This window comes from Geotrypetes seraphini, chromosome 5 (assembly GCF_902459505.1).
Source record: "Geotrypetes seraphini chromosome 5, aGeoSer1.1, whole genome shotgun sequence".
NCBI lineage: Eukaryota > Metazoa > Chordata > Amphibia > Gymnophiona > Dermophiidae > Geotrypetes > Geotrypetes seraphini.
In genome coordinates this window covers 265,966,201-265,984,614 of record NC_047088.1, presented here as the reverse complement: position 1 = coordinate 265,984,614, position 18,414 = coordinate 265,966,201, and the positions used below count along the sequence as shown (strand labels likewise).

The window sequence follows — 18,414 nt, the reverse complement described above, 5'->3', positions numbered from 1 at the left end:
AAAGAAGGATACTCTCTTCATTTCCATTGGGTCCCTCCGGACCACCCTCCAAGAGAGTATCCTTCCAACTTGACTCAGACCGCCCTTCTTCTCCAGGAAGCTCAGGCTTTGCTCCGGCTTCGTGCCGTGGAGCCGGTCCCGACGGACCAACTGAACCTTGGGTTTTACTCCCGGTACTTCCTTGTTCCGAAGAAGACGGGCGACCTGCGACCCATTTTGGACCTCAGGGCCCTCAACAAATTCCTAGTCAGAGAGAGGTTTCGCATGCTGACGCTTGCTTCTCTCTACCCTCTCCTCGAGCGGAACGACTGGTTATGCTCTCTGGATCTCAAGGAGGCCTACACTCACATTCCCATTCGTCCGGCCTCCCGCAAGTTCCTCAGATTTCGGGTGGGACGTCTACATCTGCAGTATCGAGTGCTTCCATTCGGCCTGTCCTCGTCTCCCAGAGTCTTCACGAAGTGTCTGGTGGTAGTGGCCGCTGCACTCCGGAACAAGGGTCTTCAGGTATTTCCATACCTTGACGACTGGCTCATCAAGGCCCCGTCAGCTCCAAAGGTCATTTCGGCGACCTTGACCACGATCTGCTTCCTGCAGAGCTTGGGCTTCGAGATCAATTTTCCCAAATCTCATCTGCAGCCTACCCAGTCCCTTCCCTTCATCGGGGCGGTACTGGACACCATTCAGCTTCGAGCATTCCTTCCTCCTCAGCGCATGGTTGCTCTTCTTCGTCTCTGCCAGTCTGTGTCTTCTCGCCAGTCCATCTCAGCGAGACACATGATGGTCCTCCTGGGCCACATGGCCTCTACAGTTCATGTGACACCCTTTGCCAGGCTCCATCTCAGAATTCCTCAGTGGACCCTGGCTTCTCAATGGACTCAAGTGTCAGACCCGTTGACTCGACACATCATAGTCACTCCTGCTCTTCGGCAGTCTCTACTTTGGTGGATGACCTCTTCGAATCTATCCAGAGGTTTGCTGTTTCACACTCCTCCTCATCAGAAGGTTCTCACAACCGATTCCTCGACCTATGCCTGGGGGGCTCATCTGGATGGGTTTCGCACTCAGGGATTCTGGACCAGTGCGGACCGCCTCCATCAGATCAATCTTCTGGAGCTCAGAGCCATCTTCTATGCTCTTCAAGCTTTTCAACATCTGCTTCACATGGTGGTCCTCATCCGTACAGACAACCAGGTCGCCATGTATTATGTGAACAAGCAGGGGGGCACGGGATCGGCCTCCCTCTGCCAGGAAGCTCTCAGAGTCTGGGATTGGGCAGTTCGCCACAATGCCTTCCTCAAAGCTGTCTACATTCAGGGGAAGGACAATGTCTTGGCAGACAACTTGAGTCGTCTCCTCCAACCTCACAAATGGACTCTCCATTCCAACCCCCTTCATCAGGTCTTTGCACAATGGGGGACGCCTCAAATAGACCTCTTTGCGGCTCCCCACAACTTCAAGCTGCCTCAGTTTTGCTCCAGGATCTACACTCCTCATCGACTCGAGGCAGATGCCTTTCTGCTGGATTGGGGGAATCGATTTCTGTATGCGTTTCCTACATTTCCTCTCATTAGTGAGGAGTGTGTGGCGCAGTGGTTGGATCTATAGGGGGATAGGCATATCATCACAAATTTGGAGAGCAATGTATGTTAATGCACACAGCTTGGGCAACAAAATCCTGGAACTAGAAACAGAAATAAGGAATGCAGACCTTGACATAGTAGCGATATCCGAGACCTGGTTCACAGACTCGCATGGGTGGGATATGGTTATACCAGGCTACAATCTACTTCGTCGGGACAGAGAAAGCAGGACCACGGTGGAACGTGATTTAGGAGTGATCATTAACGACGATATGAAGGCTGCCAATCAAGTAGAGAAGGCATCGTCCAAGGCAAGACAAATGATGGGCTGTATCCGTAGGGGTTTTGTCAGCAGAAAACCTGAAGTCATAATGCCGCTGTACAGATCCATGGTGAGACCTCATCTCGAGTATTGTGTTCAATTCTGGAGACCACACTACCGAAAAGATGTGTTGAGAATTGAGTCGGTTCAGCGAATGGCTACCAGGATGGTTTTGGGGCTCAGGGAACTCACGTATGAAGAAAGGTTAAAAAAACTGCGGATGTACTCACTGGAGGAGCGAAGAGAGAGAGGGGACATGATTGAGACCTTTAAGTATATTACTGGGCGTATAGAGGTGAAAGATGATATCTTCAGTCTTACAGGGCCCTCAGTAACCAGAGGACACTCGCTGAAAATCAGGGGAGGGAAATTTCAGGGTGATGCGAGGAAGTACTTCTTCACTGAAAGGGTGGTAGATCATTGGAACGAGCTGCCTCAGAGGGTGATTGAGGCCAGCAGCGTGTTAGATTTCAAGAGAAAATGGGATATTCATGTGGGATCTCTAGGAGAGTAAGAATCAGGGAGTGGGTCATTGGTATGGGCAGACTCAATGGGCTGTAGCCCTTTTCTGCCGTCAATTTCTATGTTTCTATGTTCTATGTTTCTATGTTTCTATAGCCTCAGCACCCTGGGGTTGTGGGTTCAAACCCCGCGCTGCTCCTTGTGACCCTGGGCAAGTCACTTAATCCTCCATAGTCCCAGGTACGTTAGATAGAAACATAGAAACATAGAAAGATGACGGCAGATAAGGGCCATATAGCCCATCAAGTCTGCCCACACTATTTACCCACCCTCTTAAGTCTTCTGACCCCTTAAGTATAATTGTAATTATACTGTCACTCTACTGACCCGCTCATTCAAGTCCTAGTGACCCTATCCCTTGGCATGACCCCGTAGGGATCCCACATGGGTATCCCATTTGTTCTTGAAGTCTGGGATGCTGCGTGCCTCGACCACCTGCACTGGAAGCTTGTTCCAATGCTCGATCACTCTCTCCGTGAAGAAGTACTTCCTTGCGTCTCCACGAAACTTCCCTCCCCTGAGTTTGAGCGGATGTCCTCTTGTGGTCGAGGGTCCCCTGAGAAGAAAGATATCCTCTTCCACCTCGACCCGTCCCGTGATGTACTTAAATGTCTCAATCATGTCTCCCCTCTCCCTACGCCCATAGATTGTGAGCCCACCAGGACAGATAGGGAAAATGCTTGAGTACCTGATTGTAAAAAAAAAACCCGCTTAGATAACCTTGATAGGCGGTATATAAAATCCTAATAAACTTGAAACTTGAAACTTAATAATAATAATAATTCAGAAGACTCTGGTCAAGTTGAAATCAGACCAAGCCACCATGATTCTAATAGCTCCTCGGTGGCCCAGGCAACCGTGGTTCTCCCTTCTGCTTCAACTCAGCAGCAGGGAGCCATTCCTTCTTCCAGTGTTTCCTTCACTGTTTACTCAGCATCAGGGATCTCTACTTCATCCCAACCTGCAGTCTCTCCACCTGACAGCTTGGTTCCTCTCAACATAACTCCCCACCAGTTTTCCCAGGCGGTGAGGGATGTCTTGGAAGCTTCCAGGAAGCCTGCTACTCGTCAATGCTACTCCCAGAAATGGACTAGATTTTCTTCCTGGTGTATTTCCAATTCTAAGGAGCCTCAGCGAGCCTCCCTATCCTCTGTGTTGGATTATCTTCTACACCTGTCTCAGTCCGGTCTCAAGTCGACATCTATACGAGTCCACCTGAGTGCTATTGCGGCTTTCCATCAGCCTCTACAAGGGAAACCTCTCTCTTCTCATCCTGTGGTTTCCAGATTTATGAAAGGACTTTTTCATGTCAATCCTCCTCTCAAACCGCCTCCAGTGGTTTGGGATCTTAATGTTGTCCTTTCTCAGCTTATGAAACCTCCTTTTGAGCCTCTGAGCAAACCACTTGGAAAGTGGTTTTTCTGGTGGCCCTCACATCTGCTCGCAGGGTCAGTGAGCTTCAGGCCTTGGTGCCGGACCCGCCTTTCACTGTTTTCCATCATGACAAGGTGGTCCTCCGCACTCATCCGAAATTCCTACCTAAGGTGGTCTCTGAATTTCATCTCAACCAATCCATCGTGCTTCCAGTGTTTTTTCCAAAGCCTCATTCTCATCCTGGAGAATCAGCTCTGCACACTCTGGACTGTAAACGTGCTTTGGCTTTCTACTTGGATCGCACCAAACCACACAGAACTGCTCCTCAACTTTTCGTCTCCTTTGAGCCAAACAAGTTGGGACAACCTGTATCGAAGCGCACCATCTCCAACTGGATGGCGGCTTGTATCTCTTTCTGCTATGCCCAGGCTGGATTACCCCTTCCCTGTAAGGTCACAGCCCATAAGGTCAGAGCAATGGCAGCCTCTGTAGCCTTCCTCAGATCGACACCGATTGAGGAGATTTGTAAGGCTGCCACTTGGTCCTCGGTTCATACATTCACCTCTCATTATTGTCTGGATACTTTCTCCAGAAGGGATGGACAGTTTGGCCAAACAGTGTTACAAAATTTATTCTCCTAAGTTGCCAACTCTCCCACCATCCCATTGAGGTTAGCTTGGAGGTCACCCACTAGTGAGAATACCTGCCTGCTTGTCCTGGGATAAAGCAATGTTACTTACCGTAACAGTTGTTATCCAGGGACAGCAGGCAGCTATTCTCACGTCCCACCCACCTCCCCTGGGTTGGCTTCTCTGCTAGCTACCTGAACTGAGGAGACACGCCCGGAGCATCGGGCGGGAAGGCACTGGCGCATGCGCGGTGTGGGCATCTCGAAACTTCTGAGTTTCTTCAAGCAAGACATGCTTGCAAGATGTCCGTATCAGGGCTCTGTCGGATGACATCACCCACTAGTGAGAATAGCTGCCTGCTGTCCCTGGATAACAACTGTTACAGTAAGTAACATTGCTTTCAGGAACTTTCAGGCTATTGATCCTAGAGCCCTTTCCACTGCTCTCATCCCTTTCCTCAACTACTATATCATACAAGACTTTCAATGAAGCTGTTCTCTCCTACAATACCATTCTCCCCTCTGCTCTAGATACCCTTGCTCCTCCAATTTCACATCCTCTTAAGCGTGCCAAATCGTGACCCTAGGTGATCCCCCGCATCCGTTACCTGCGCACATATGCCTGTTCTGCTGAATGTCTCTGGCTTAAATCCTGTGTGCATGCCGACTTCATACACTTCAAATTCACTCCAGTTTGTCCTCTCACTAGCCAAACAAGAATACTATACCCACTTAACCACTTTTCTTAGCTCCAACCCTCACCATCTCTTTACCACACTAAACTCCCTACTCAAAGCACCCTCACCTCCTATCCCCCCTTCAATTTTTCCCCAAACTATGGCAGATATCTTCTACAATAATATCCAGAAGATTCCCCTTGTGCTGCCCACCAGCCTAAATCCCCCTCCTCCAACTGTCCCTTCTGCTAACCTCTCCTCAACACCTACCACCCTCTCTTCCTTCTCTGAAATCACCAAGAAGAAAACCGCATATCTTCTCTCATCCTCCAAACCCACTACCTGCTCCTCTGATCCAATTCCTACTCACCTACTGAGCACTATCCCTCCTATCTGTTACATCCTCAATCTATCGCTCTTCACTGAAACTGTCCCTGATGCCTTCAAACATGCCGTTGTTACACCCCTCCTCAAAAAACCCTCACTGGACCCCACGTGCCTCTCCAGCTTTTGCCCCATCTCCCTCCTCCCCTTTTTATCCAAGATACTTGGATGTGCTGTTCACTGCCGTTGCCTGGACTTCCTCTCGTCCCAAGCTATTCTTGATCCACTTCAGTCAGGCTTTCGCCCACTGCATTCCACAGAAACTGCCCTTAATAGAGTTTCCAATGACCTGTTCCTGGTCAAATCCAAAGGCTTTTACTCTATCCTCATCCTTCTCAAAATGTCTGTCGCCTTTGATACTGTTGATCAGTGCCTTCTTCTTGATACGCTGTCTTCGCTAGGATTCCAGGGTTCTGCGCTCTCCTGGTATTTTTCCTATCTCTCCCATTGCACCTTCAGTGTATGCAACGGTGGTTCCTCCTCCACAGCCATCCCTCTATGGATTGGTGTATCTCAAGGCTCTGTCCTGGGACCACTCCTTTTTTCAATCTATACCTGCTTATTTGGAGCGCTGATCTCCCATGGCTTCCTCTATGCTGATGACTCCCAGATCTACCTCTCCGTACCAGATATCTCTACTGAAACCCAGACCCGAGTCTCAGTCTGCCAGCCAGTTGGATGTCTCACCGCCATCTTAAACTGAATATGGCTAAAACAGAGCTGCTTATCTTCCTGCCTAAACCCACTTCCCCACTTCCCCTGTTCTCTGTCGCTGTCATTGTGGACAACACTTATCCTCCATGTTTTGTCTGCTCACAATCTTGGAGTCATCTTTACGGATTATAAATAAATTTTATTATTCTCTCCTCTTATTTCCTCCTATGCGCCCCCCTGTAAGCTCCGCTCAGCTGATAAATCCCTCCTGTCTATGCCCTTCTCCTCATCTGCCAACTCCAGGCTCCATCCCTTCTATCTTGCTGCGCCGTATGTCTGGAACAAACATACTCCATTGCTGGCAATGTTCCAAGTCCAAATTTATAGCCCACCTGTATCCCCAACCCTATATGTCATGTTTGTATGTCCAAATTAGATTGTAAGCTCTTCCGAGCAGGGATCATCTATTACATGTCAAATTGTACAGTGCTGCGTACATCTTTCAGCACTATATAAGTGATAAATAGTACTAGTGATAGTAAGATGCAAGTGAGGGCATACTATGATGAGGAGGTGGGCACAAGGATAGAGAGCCCGTTGTCTCTAGGACTTGATGGCTCGGGGGGGGGGGGGTTGGATACAGGAATACTGAGTTTGTCTAGGTGTGTGATTTTGCATTGGGTTTTGGGATTGATTTGGTTTCGACTGTTACTTCTCTTCTTCTCACAGTAAACGAACTGACTGATGGCACCGCCTGGCGTATCCTGGCTGGTACTGTTTGTGTGTATGTCCTGCTCAAGTTCTTGCAAGGTGGTGGGACAGGTAAGGACTGGAGGGCAGATGGGGATATAGTTGTATTTGGTCTCGGTAATTTTATAGGTTTCTATATTCAGTAGTGCACTGGCTTCCTGTTTTAACATGGCATGGGACGGGCCAGACGGCTTCCATGTATTTTGAATGTCACATTCTGAAATTCAGAACTGGCAATATGCCACCTTATTACTGTAGTGTATACCACTAATGAACATATGGATGTATAACACGTCATGTTCTATAAGTAGTGGGAAAAGTTTGACCTCACTTCTCTCTCTCGCATTCATTTAGGCCCTATTTGCCACCCTTATACCCAACACCCCCGTTACCAATCTAGTTTCCCTCCCCTTGTCTGAGGTTCACACGGCACTGTCTGGGTTTGTCTTCCATCTCTCCTCAGGCTCTACAGGCTTTGTCAGTAACCTGCGAACCTTCCTATGGATTCGAGTCCAGCAGTACACGAATCGGGAGGTTCAGATCCGACTCTTTGCACATCTCCACGCACTGTCCCTGCGCTGGCACCTGGGACGTAAGACGGGAGAAGTACTGCGCAGTGTAGATAGGGGGACCAGCAGCATCAACAGTCTCCTTAGGTAAAAAAGTGGGGGAGGGGCACCGGCAGCATCAGCAGTCTCCCCGCAGTACAGTAGTATTGGAGGGGGGGGGGTCATGAGTAGCCTTTCTTGAGGTATGGATGTGGGTGTGTGGTGAGAATACATCAACAGCATGCTTAATGTATGGTGGGGTAGAGGGTTGCCAGCAGGCAGCCTAGATATGGGGGGCTTCAGCTCCATGAAGTCTACAGGTAAAAGGAAGGGAGAGCTTATATTCTATGGAAAAAGTGGAAAGCTCACCCTGCACCATTTTAGCAAAATGTACGCTTGAAACCCCTTGATTAATAATATGGTTATTGAATTATACTGAATATAAAAAGTTAACATGAATCAGGTTTGTGACCAGTTTAAGGCCACAAACACTATGGAAATGTGTTATTCCTTTCCTTGGTCCTAGAGCAGCTCGACCCACATGGCTGGATGTTATTGTCTTCCTGGGACCCAGAGGACCTCGGACCACTCCTGACCCATGTGATGAGATGTTATTCCCACCTTTGGCTATTATTCAATCATTAGCTAGGGGCCTGCTAAGACTTTTGAGTTACTAATTTTTGTTTTGTTTTTTTCCCCAGTTATATCGTGTTCAGTATCTTTCCCACCATCGCTGATATCATCATTGGAATAATTTATTTCACGTCTGCATTCAATGCCTGGTTTGGCCTCATCATCTTCGTTTGTATGAGTCTCTACCTCAGTAAGTCTTCCTCTAATTTTCACTGACTTGGCAAGCGTGCACATGACCTAACAATATTAAGATGCAGCTTATTATAACGAGGAGGGAGGGAATTGCCCTTCTCCAATATATAGTGCATGCTGCTGGTGGTGGTGGTGGGGAGGGAGAAACTGACCCTTTCTGCAGGTTGTATGGGGGAAGACTGGTTCTCTTGCTTTTACAGTATGGGGAGAGGGGAGTGGTGGACCTAGCTGTACATTTCTGTCCTTGCTGCTATTTTGTTTTTTTGTTTGTTTTTGTTTTTTTATTTATCATTATATATATATATATATATATATATATATATATGTATGTATGTATGTATATATAACACACACATATATATATATAGATATGTATATAACATATATGAGAAATAGAGAGAGAACTTCCTATTTTGTTGATTTTAACCCCCATCCCAGCTGTTACCATTCTGATCACGGAGTGGAGAACCAGGTACCGCCGGGAGATGAACACGAGAGACAATGAGGCCAAATCCAAAGCTGTTGACTCCCTCCTCAACTTTGAAACGGTAAAATCTGGCATCAAGGATGGCTCCCTTCTAGGGGTTTCTGAAGTATCTTCTGGGGGTGGGATGGTGTTAGAAGATGTGATGATTGTAACTGAGTGAGTGGTTCTTAGTGATAGAGCTAGGATGATAGCTGAGGGACTCATTTTCGAAACAGAAAGACGTCCAAAAAAGGTATAAAGTGGCACGTGGACATTTTAATTGCCAAAATGTCCACATGCTGATTTTCAAAACTGACTTTTTAGAAATCTTGCAGATAATTTTCCCTCCAGTACTTTTAAATCTTAAGAGAACATGTTAGAAGCATGTTTTGGGCAGAATTAGGCTGGCCTTAGGACTTGAACGTCTTACAGAGATAATCAAACCTTTTTGAAGATGTCCATGGCATCATTTAGACCTGTTTTAAAAGCGCATAGGGGCCAAAATGGCACTCAAACTGACCATATGACCACTGGATACATGACCTGCCCCCCCCCCCACTCCTTAAGTGGTTACTGATCCCCTCCCATCCCCCAAAGATGTGAAACTTTTTATTGATAAGATGTTTGTCTATTGTTTGTTCATATTTATGTAACTAAAGGGCGATCAGTATATTATGTATGTAACCCATATGTGAACCGCATAGTTTTATGCGGTATATAAATTTTTAAATAAATACATATCAGCCTGTATGACAGCTGCAGATATTAAGGGACATCCTAGTAGAGCAGCAAGCAGGTGTCTGGAGTAGCCTGATGGGCAGTGTAATAATAATAATAATAATTTTATTTTTATATACCACCAAAGCCGTGAAAAGTTTGAGGCGATTTACAACAAGAAGCGCTGGACAATCAGCGAAGATGTCAACAACTCAAAGACATCTATACAATCTTATATAATGGAAGAAGTAGAAAGCTATAAAGTTCTTAAGGTTAATGGTTGAATTTGCAGTGCTATGGAATTCTTAGTTTATAAAATCGCTTGAACAAACTCGTTTTTATCAATTTTCTAAAATTGAGGTAGGTTGAGGAGTGTGAGATAACGTTACTCAGCCAATCGTTCCATTTGCCTGCCTGGAAGGCGAGGGTTCTGGACAGGAATCTTTTGTAGTGGCAGGCCTTTATTGTCGGGTAGGTGAACAGATGTGTTCTTCGTGTGGGCCTAATAGAACTTGCCAGATTAAATTGGGAAACTAGGTAAGTGGGAGCCAGACCAAATATTGATTTATAACACAGACAAGAGAACTTAAACAGAATTCGCGCCTCCAGGGGCAGCCAATGGAGGTTGTTTTTGATTTTTTTTTCTATATTTAAATTCTTTATTCATTTTCAAATCCATCAATAAGTGCATAATAATTAATCAAACATAAAATTATCACAAATCACTTGACAATCTTATTTATATTCTTTGAAATATATATCTATAAAAGAAACCCCTCCCATCCCCATTTATTAACAATAACATATTATCAATTTATCTTTCCCTACCCATCCCCCCTATTTCTTATCTAATATCTAGGTGTTTAAGATGTCTGATCATTAGAATAAATAATCAATGGCCCCCAAATCTTTTTAAACTTATTATAACTTCCCTGTTGCATAGCAAGCACCCTTTCCATTTTATAAATATGACATACTGAGTTCCACCAAAAGGTATAATTAAGCTTCGTATAATCTTTCCAATTTCCAGTAATGGCAACCCCTGTCAATATTAAGTTTATTATTATCTGCAGATATTGGGCTTTTGAATCTCATTGATGTACCAAATAAAATAGTATCATATGAAAAGGCAACATGATTTTCTAACAATGAATTAATTTGAGACCAAATTAATTTCCAGAAAGCATTAATATAGGGACAAAAAAAAATTAAGTGATCTAATGTCCCAGCTTCTAAACCACAATGCCAGCATCTATTAGACCTAGAGCTATCCAACTTCTGTAAACGAACTGGGGTCCATAAAGCTCTATGCAATAAAAAGAACCAGGTTTGCCTCATAGATGCTGACCTTGTAGTTTTTATTCTCCAAGACCAAAAACGTGGCCATTGAGAGGCAGAAATTTGGTGCCCTATCTCAATGCTCCAAATATCCCTAAGAACATTTTTTTTTTAATTCAAATATCCATATAACAATTTATACCACTGTGCGGCTTGACTACCCAAGAAATCCGCCTGGAAGCATAGGAATTCCAAACTATACTGAGAATTAAGAACTTTCCATTCAGGGAACCCTTCCTGAATAGCCTGCTTCAATTGCAACCATTTAAAATATTGTGACTTATTTAAACCATATTTATGTTGCAATTGTGAAAAACTAAGCAGTGAACCATTTACAACAACATCATTTAAAGTCCGTAAACCTGCAATAATCCATTGCTTCCAAACGATTTTAAATCCGCCAACTTTAATCTTGGAGTTCACCCAAATGGATTGATTTAATGATTTAGAGTTTGGGTCTGGTGATAAATTACTAACGTAACGTAAGGTCTTCCATGTATCAAGTAAAATTCTATTATCTTTATATTTCCTGGGCAAATTTATACTAACAAGATGAGACAAATGTAAAGGAAACAGGAGCCGCCATTCTAAATATAACCAATCTGGTACATTTTCCATAAGGTCTGGGAGGATCCAATACATACCCTGTCTTAAAATATAGGCTTGATGGTACCTATAAAAATTTGGAAAATTTACCCCTCCCTCCACAATTGTCTTTTGTAAAGATACTAAAGCAATTCTAGGTCTTTTACCCAACCAAACAAATTTAGTAAGAATACCATTTAACTTTTTGTAAAATGACCCCTGAAAAAAAATTGGTATCATACTCATTTGATAGCAAACCACAGGTAATATCATCATTTTGATTGTTTGAACTCTTCCCCACCAGGAAAGATGTAAAGGATTCCATTGCTCACACATCTCTGTTATTTTCTTTAATAAAAGTTTTTCATTCTCCTTCACCGTGTCTTCAATTGTGTTTTTAATAATAATATCTAAGTATTTTAATCCATCTTCTTTCCAGATAAATGAGTATGAGTCAAATAATCCTCTAGTACAGTGAACATTAAGTGGGAGAACTTCAGATTTACTCCAATTAATCTTATATCCAGAAAATTTACCAAACTTCTCTATTAATTCTAGTAAACATGGAATGGTAATTTCTGGTTCTCTCAAATAAAGCAGCATATCATCCGCATAAGCAGAAAGCTTAAATTCCCAATTCGAATAAGGAATTCCTCTTATCCCCTTAGCCTGATTAATAGCTATTAACAAGGGTTCAAGAACAACATCAAAAAGCAAAGGAGATAAAGGACACTATTGTCTAACTCCCCTTAGCAAGTTAAATCTATCTGACATATTATTATTAATATATAATCTTGCACCAGGAGAGCTATACAATGTCTGAATCATTTGAATGAAACCAGAACCTATACCAAACCATTCTAAAGCCTGATACATAAAAGTCCACTCTACTCTATCAAATGCTTTTTCTGCATCCAAAGACACCAAGAAAGCCGGATCATTCATACTTTTTGTTAAATTTAGAGAGTGAAAAGCCAATCTAGTATTATCCCAGGACAAGCAGGCAGCATATTCTTAACACATGGGTTACGTCACCGACGGAGCCCTCGGTACGGACCTTTTTAACTAGAAGTTTCTAGTTGGCCGCACCGCGCGTGCGCGAGTGCCTTCCCGCCCGACGGAGGAGTGCGTGGTCCCCAGTTTCTTCGTTTCCGCGGAGCGAAGAAGACGCGTGTATTTTTTCAACGGCCGTTGAAATCACTTTTTCGCCTTCCCGCTCGCGTTTTTTTCCTAATTTTTTCTCTCTTTACCTTCGGGTTTACTTTTTCTTTGATTTGCAAAAAAAAAAAAAAAAAACTTTCATTTTTCCTTTTCCTTTCGTTTTTGCCCCGGCGGGGCCTGTTGCCATTATACAGGCCTCGGACTTCGATTTTGCGGAGGCTATCTTCCCCTTCATGCCCCCGCAGGTCGGTTTTAAGAAGTGCCAGCGGTGTGCACGCCCGATCTCCGTTTCTGACCCACACAATTGGTGTTTGCAGTGTCTGGGTCCGGAGCATCGGGCAGACTCCTGCACCCGCTGTGCCACTCTGCAAAAACGAACACTTAAAAACCGAAGAATCCAACAAACTCTTCTTTTCGGCACCGAGTCGGCGATGGACTCCTCGACATCGACAGCGGTACCACAGAAATCGGCACCGTCTACTTCGACACCGCCCGACCCCACATCGGCGTCTCTGGCGCCAGGTAAGCCGGCTAAGAAGCCTTCCTCTTCCCTCGAGCGCCCTCCAGCTACGGTGGCGACACCGTCCCTACCGGCATCGCACCGGTCCCGCAAACGCTCCGCCCCGATATCGGTGAGTGCCTCGTCATCGGCCTCCTCATCGCCGGGGCGTGGAGCGGCATCCAAGGAACCGAAGAAAAAGAAAGCGGTTCCGATGCCACCCCTAGATGACCGTATCTCGGTCATTCTCAAAGCTCAGCTTCAGGAACAGTTGAAGAAACAACTTGAACAGCTGTTACCCTCTATCCTGGCACCGCTCCTTCCGGTACCAGACCGGCCCGAGCCCCGCACCGAGCCCCCGGTGTCCACTCCTTCGGTACCGGTAAACACCTCTATGCCGATCCTTTCGGCTCAACAACTTCACGCCGATCCGGTGGTTCATTCTCAGACCAATGTGGATCCTTCTCGGCACCAGGCGGTACGGCATTCTTCTCGGGACCGAGAACGACGCCGATCGTCCTCCCCTGGTACCGTTTCAGTGCGCTCTGGTAAGTCTTTGTCCAAGACTCGCCACACCGCGCCCTCCACCCCGGTGTCTCGACATGCACCAGAGGTCAGAGACCCTGATTTGTGGGAGGAGACTCCCCTCGGTACCGAGGAGGATCCCTCCTCATCTGATGAGGAACCATCGGCACCCGATGCCACCTCTAAACCGGAGCAGTCCTCATTCACTAAATTTCTGAGAGAAATGTCTGCTGCCCTATCCCTTCCACTAGAATCTGACTCGAAAAAGTCTCAAGCCTTTCTAGAGGCTTTAGATTTTGAGCAACCTCCTAAGGAGTTCCTCAAGCTCCCCGTACATGACATCCTACGGGAAACGTTCTACAAGAACTTGGAAACTCCCCTCACGGTACCGGGAGCCCCCCGTAAGCTGGACAACCTTTACCGGGTCATCCCTATACCTGGATTTGACAAATCTCAATTGCCCCATGAGTCCCTTTTAGTGGAATCCACTTTGAAAAAGACCCAGGGCTCCAATGTCTATGCCTCTACCCCTCCTGGCAGAGAAGGTAAGACCATGGACAAATTTGGCAAGAGGCTTTACCAAAATGCCATGCTGGCCAACAGGGCAAACAACTACTCCTTCCATTTTTCTTTCTACCTAAAACACTTGGTCCAACAACTGTCTACCCTTCAGAAGTACCTTCCTGAGCGCAAGGTCCCGCTATTCCAACAACACATCTCTGGTCTTCTCCAGATGCGAAAATACATGGTCCGCTCAATATATGACTCCTTCGAGCTCACCTCTCGGGCCTCTGCCATGGCTGTAGCCATGCGTCGACTAGCCTGGCTCAGAGTCTCCGACCTGGACGTCAACCACCAGGATCGTTTGGCCAACGCCCCCTGTCTCGGGGATGAACTCTTTGGAGAGTCCCTGGATTCCACCACCCAGAAACTCTCGGCCCATGAGACCAGGTGGGACACCTTGATCAAGCCAAAAAAGAAGGCTCCGCCTGCTCGACCCTATCGGCCTCAATCTTCTTACCAGCGGAGGTTCTCAGCCAGGCCACTCAATCCGCCCCCCCCAACAATCTCGGCGACCTCGTCAACAGCAGCACCATGCCCAGGCTCGATCTCAGGCCACTCAACCCTCTAAGCCGCCTCAGCCTGCTAAACAGTCTCAGCCCTTTTGACTCTTCTCTCCAGGGCATAGCCAGTCATCCTCCCTCACTGCCTCTTCCACAGCCTATCGGGGGTCGTCTCACCATTTTCTCCAGCCGTTGGGAAGTCATCACGTCGGACCAGTGGGTCCTCAACATCATCCGCCACGGCTACTCTCTCAACTTCCAGACTCTTCCACCAGACAACCTTCCCGTAGAGTCTGCTTCACACTCATCTCAAACCCCCCTCCTCCTGAGGGAAGTTCAATCCCTCCTCCTTCTCAATGCCATCGAAGAAGTACCTCCAGATCAAAGGGGTCAGGGATTCTACTCCCGCTACTTCCTGGTTCCCAAAAAGACGGGAGACCTCCGTCCCATTCTCGATCTAAGGGACCTCAACAAGTGTCTGGTCAAGGAGAAGTTCAGAATGCTCTCCCTTGCCACGCTTTACCCTCTTCTTTCTCAACACGACTGGCTATGTTCCCTGGACCTCAAAGAGGCCTACACTCACATCTCCATCAATCAGAGTTCTCGCCGCTACCTGCGGTTCCAGGTACTGCACCACCACTATCAGTACAAGGTGCTACCGTTCGGCCTCGCTTCCTCCCCCAGGGTCTTCACCAAGTGCCTTATAGTGGTAGCGGCCTTCCTCAGGTCTCACAACCTCCAGGTGTTCCCCTACTTGGACGATTGGTTGGTGAAAGCACCTTCATCTCAACTCGTGCTACAAGCTACTCATCACACCATCTCTCTCCTCCACCTCCTGGGGTTCGAGATCAACTACCCCAAGTCGCATCTGCTTCCCACCCAGCGACTTCAATTCATTGGAGCAGTTCTGGACACCACGCTGATGAGGGCCTTTCTCCCCTCCGATCGCCAGCGGACCCTGCTCCATCTCTGCCGTCAGGTGCTCATGCATCCCTCCATTCCTGCCCGACAGATGATGGTCCTCCTGGGTCACATGGCCTCGACGGTGCATGTCCTTCCTCTGGCACGTCTCCACCTTCGTACGCCTCAGTGGACTCTCGCCACCCAATGGTCACAGACTACGGATCTTCTTTCTCATCCCATCTCTGTGACATCATCTCTTCAGCAATCTCTCCAATGGTGGTTGAACTCCTCAAATCTTTCCAGGGGTCTACTCTTTCATCTGCCCCCCCACTCTATGATCATCACCACAGATGCGTCCCCCTACGCGTGGGGAGCTCACCTGGGAGATCTACGCACCCAGGGACTTTGGACCCCACAGGAGCGTCGTCATCACATCAATTTCCTGGAACTCAGAGCCATGTTCTACGCCCTCAAGGCTTTCCAACATCTTCTCTGCCCTCAAGTCCTCCTCCTGTGCACAGACAATCAAGTCGCCATGTACTACATAAACAAGCAAGGCGGCACCGGATCTCGCCCCCTTTGTTTGGAGGCTCTGCGCATCTGGACCTGGGCCACGGACCGCAATCTCTTTCTCAGGGCGGTCTATATCCAGGGCGAACAGAACTCTCTGGCCGACAATCTCAGCCGCATCCTTCAACCTCACGAGTGGACGTTGGACCCTCCGACTCTGCTATCCATCTTTGCTCGATGGGGCACTCCGCAGGTGGACCTCTTTGCAGCACCTCACAATCATCAGCTGCCCCAATTCTGTTCCAGACTCTTCTCTCCTCACCGTCTGGCTCCGGATGCATTCCTGCTCGATTGGAGGGATCGGTTCCTGTATGCCTTCCCTCCACTTCCTCTGATGTTGCGGACCTTGTCCAAACTCCGCAAGGATCACGCCACCATGATTCTTATCGCCCCTCGGTGGCCTCGCCAACACTGGTTCTCACTCCTGCTCCAACTCAGCTCCAGGGAACCCATTCTACTTCCTGTGTTTCCTACTCTACTTACGCAGCAGCATCAGTCTCTACTGCATCCCAATCTGTCTTCGCTCCACCTGACAGCTTGGTTTCTCTCGGGCTGACCTCTCCAGAGAATCTATCTCAACCGGTCCGCCTCATTTTGGACGCCTCCAGGAAACCGGCCACTCTCCAATGTTACCATCAGAAGTGGACCAGATTCTCCTCGTGGTGTCTCCGGCATCGTCAGGAACCCACCTCCTTAGCGGTGGAAACTGTCTTGGAATATTTGCTCTCACTGTCCAATGCTGGCCTCAAAACTACCTCCCTCAGAGTCCACCTCAGTGCCATCACTGCGTTTCATGAGCCTATTCTCGGAAAACCCCTCACGGCTCATCCTCTGGTTTCCAGATTTATGAGAGGGCTCTTCAATCTCAAACCGCCTCTCAAACCTCCTCCTGTCGTCTGGGACCTGAATGTGGTTCTCTCAGCCCTCATGAAACCTCCGTTTGAGCCTCTTGCCACAACTTCGCTCAGGCTTCTTACCTGGAAGGTGCTTTTCCTAATTGCCATCACCTCTGCCAGGAGGGTTAGCGAACTGCATGCACTGGTTGCCGACCCACCTTTCACTGTTTTTCACCATGACAAGGTTGTTCTGCGTACCCACCCTAAATTCCTTCCCAAGGTGGTCTCGGCTTTTCACCTTAACCAGTCCATTGTGCTGCCCGTCTTCTTCCCTAAGCCTCACTCGCATCCTGGGGAACAGGCGTTGCACACGCTGGATTGTAAGCGTGCCCTTGCTTACTATCTTGATCGTACCAGAGCTCACCGGACATCCCCTCAGCTATTTTTGTCTTTCGATCCCAACCGTTTGGGTCGTCCTGTCTCCAAACGGACACTTTCCAATTGGCTTGCTGCCTGTATTGCTTTCTGCTACGCTCGGGCCGGTCTCTCACTGGATGGAACTGTCACGGCCCACAGGGTCCGAGCTATGGCTGCTTCTGTAGCTTTCCTCCGCTCCACGCCCATCGAGGAAATCTGCAAGGCGGCCACTTGGTCCTCAGTTCACACATTCACTACTCACTACTGTCTGGACGCATTCTCCAGACGGGATGGACACTTCGGCCAATCTGTGTTACAAAATTTATTTTCCTAATGGCCAACCATCCCACCTCCCTCTTTGTTAGCTTGGAGGTCACCCATGTGTTAAGAATATGCTGCCTGCTTGTCCTGGGATAAAGCACAGTTACTTACCGTAACAGGTGTTATCCAGGGACAGCAGGCAGATATTCTTACGTCCCACCCACCTCCCCGGGTTGGCTTCTTAGCTGGCTTATACTAACTGGGGACCACGCACTCCTCCGTCGGGCGGGAAGGCACTCGCGCACGCGCGGTGCGGCCAACTAGAAACTTCTAGTTAAAAAGGTCCGTACCGAGGGCTCCGTCGGTGACGTCACCCATGTGTTAAGAATATCTGCCTGCTGTCCCTGGATAACACCTGTTACGGTAAGTAACTGTGCTTTATTTGAAGAGTGTCTCTTAGCAACAAATCCTGTTTGGTGAGTATCAATAATAAAAGGAAGAGCTTTAGCCAAACGTAAAGCTAAAATTTTAGCTATCAATTTTCCATCCACATTTATTAATGAAATAGGCCTGTAGTTTGAAACCAAAGTAGAATCTCTATTTGGTTTTGGTAAATCAGCCATAGTACCTTTAATACAACCATTATTCAGTTGATATTGATACAAATTTAATAAATATGATAATAGATTACTTTGAAATGTTTTATAAAACTCAACAGTATATCCATCACCACCTGGAGCGGATCCAACTCTAAGAGACTTCAATGCTAATTCTAACTCTTTTAAGGATATAGGGTCTTCTAAAC

The 18,414-nt window shown here is 47.1% G+C and overlaps 1 protein-coding gene across 5 annotated transcripts in view; it reads left to right on the top strand.

The window, feature by feature from the left end:
- ABCB6 (ATP binding cassette subfamily B member 6 (Langereis blood group)) overlaps positions 1–18,414 on the top strand; it is a 120,042-nt gene that overhangs the window by 35,671 nt on the left and 65,957 nt on the right. For all 5 annotated transcript variants that reach the window (XR_004539558.1, XM_033945654.1, XM_033945652.1 and 2 more), the window contains exons 5-8: positions 6,874–6,966; positions 7,358–7,550; positions 8,144–8,265; positions 8,706–8,815. Coding sequence is in view for 4 of the 5 variants with exons in the window: in XM_033945654.1 (XP_033801545.1) it covers positions 6,874–6,966; positions 7,358–7,550; positions 8,144–8,265; positions 8,706–8,815 (518 nt within the window). In the remaining variant the exon portion in view is untranslated. The remainder of the gene's footprint in view (positions 1–6,873; positions 6,967–7,357; positions 7,551–8,143; positions 8,266–8,705; positions 8,816–18,414) is intronic.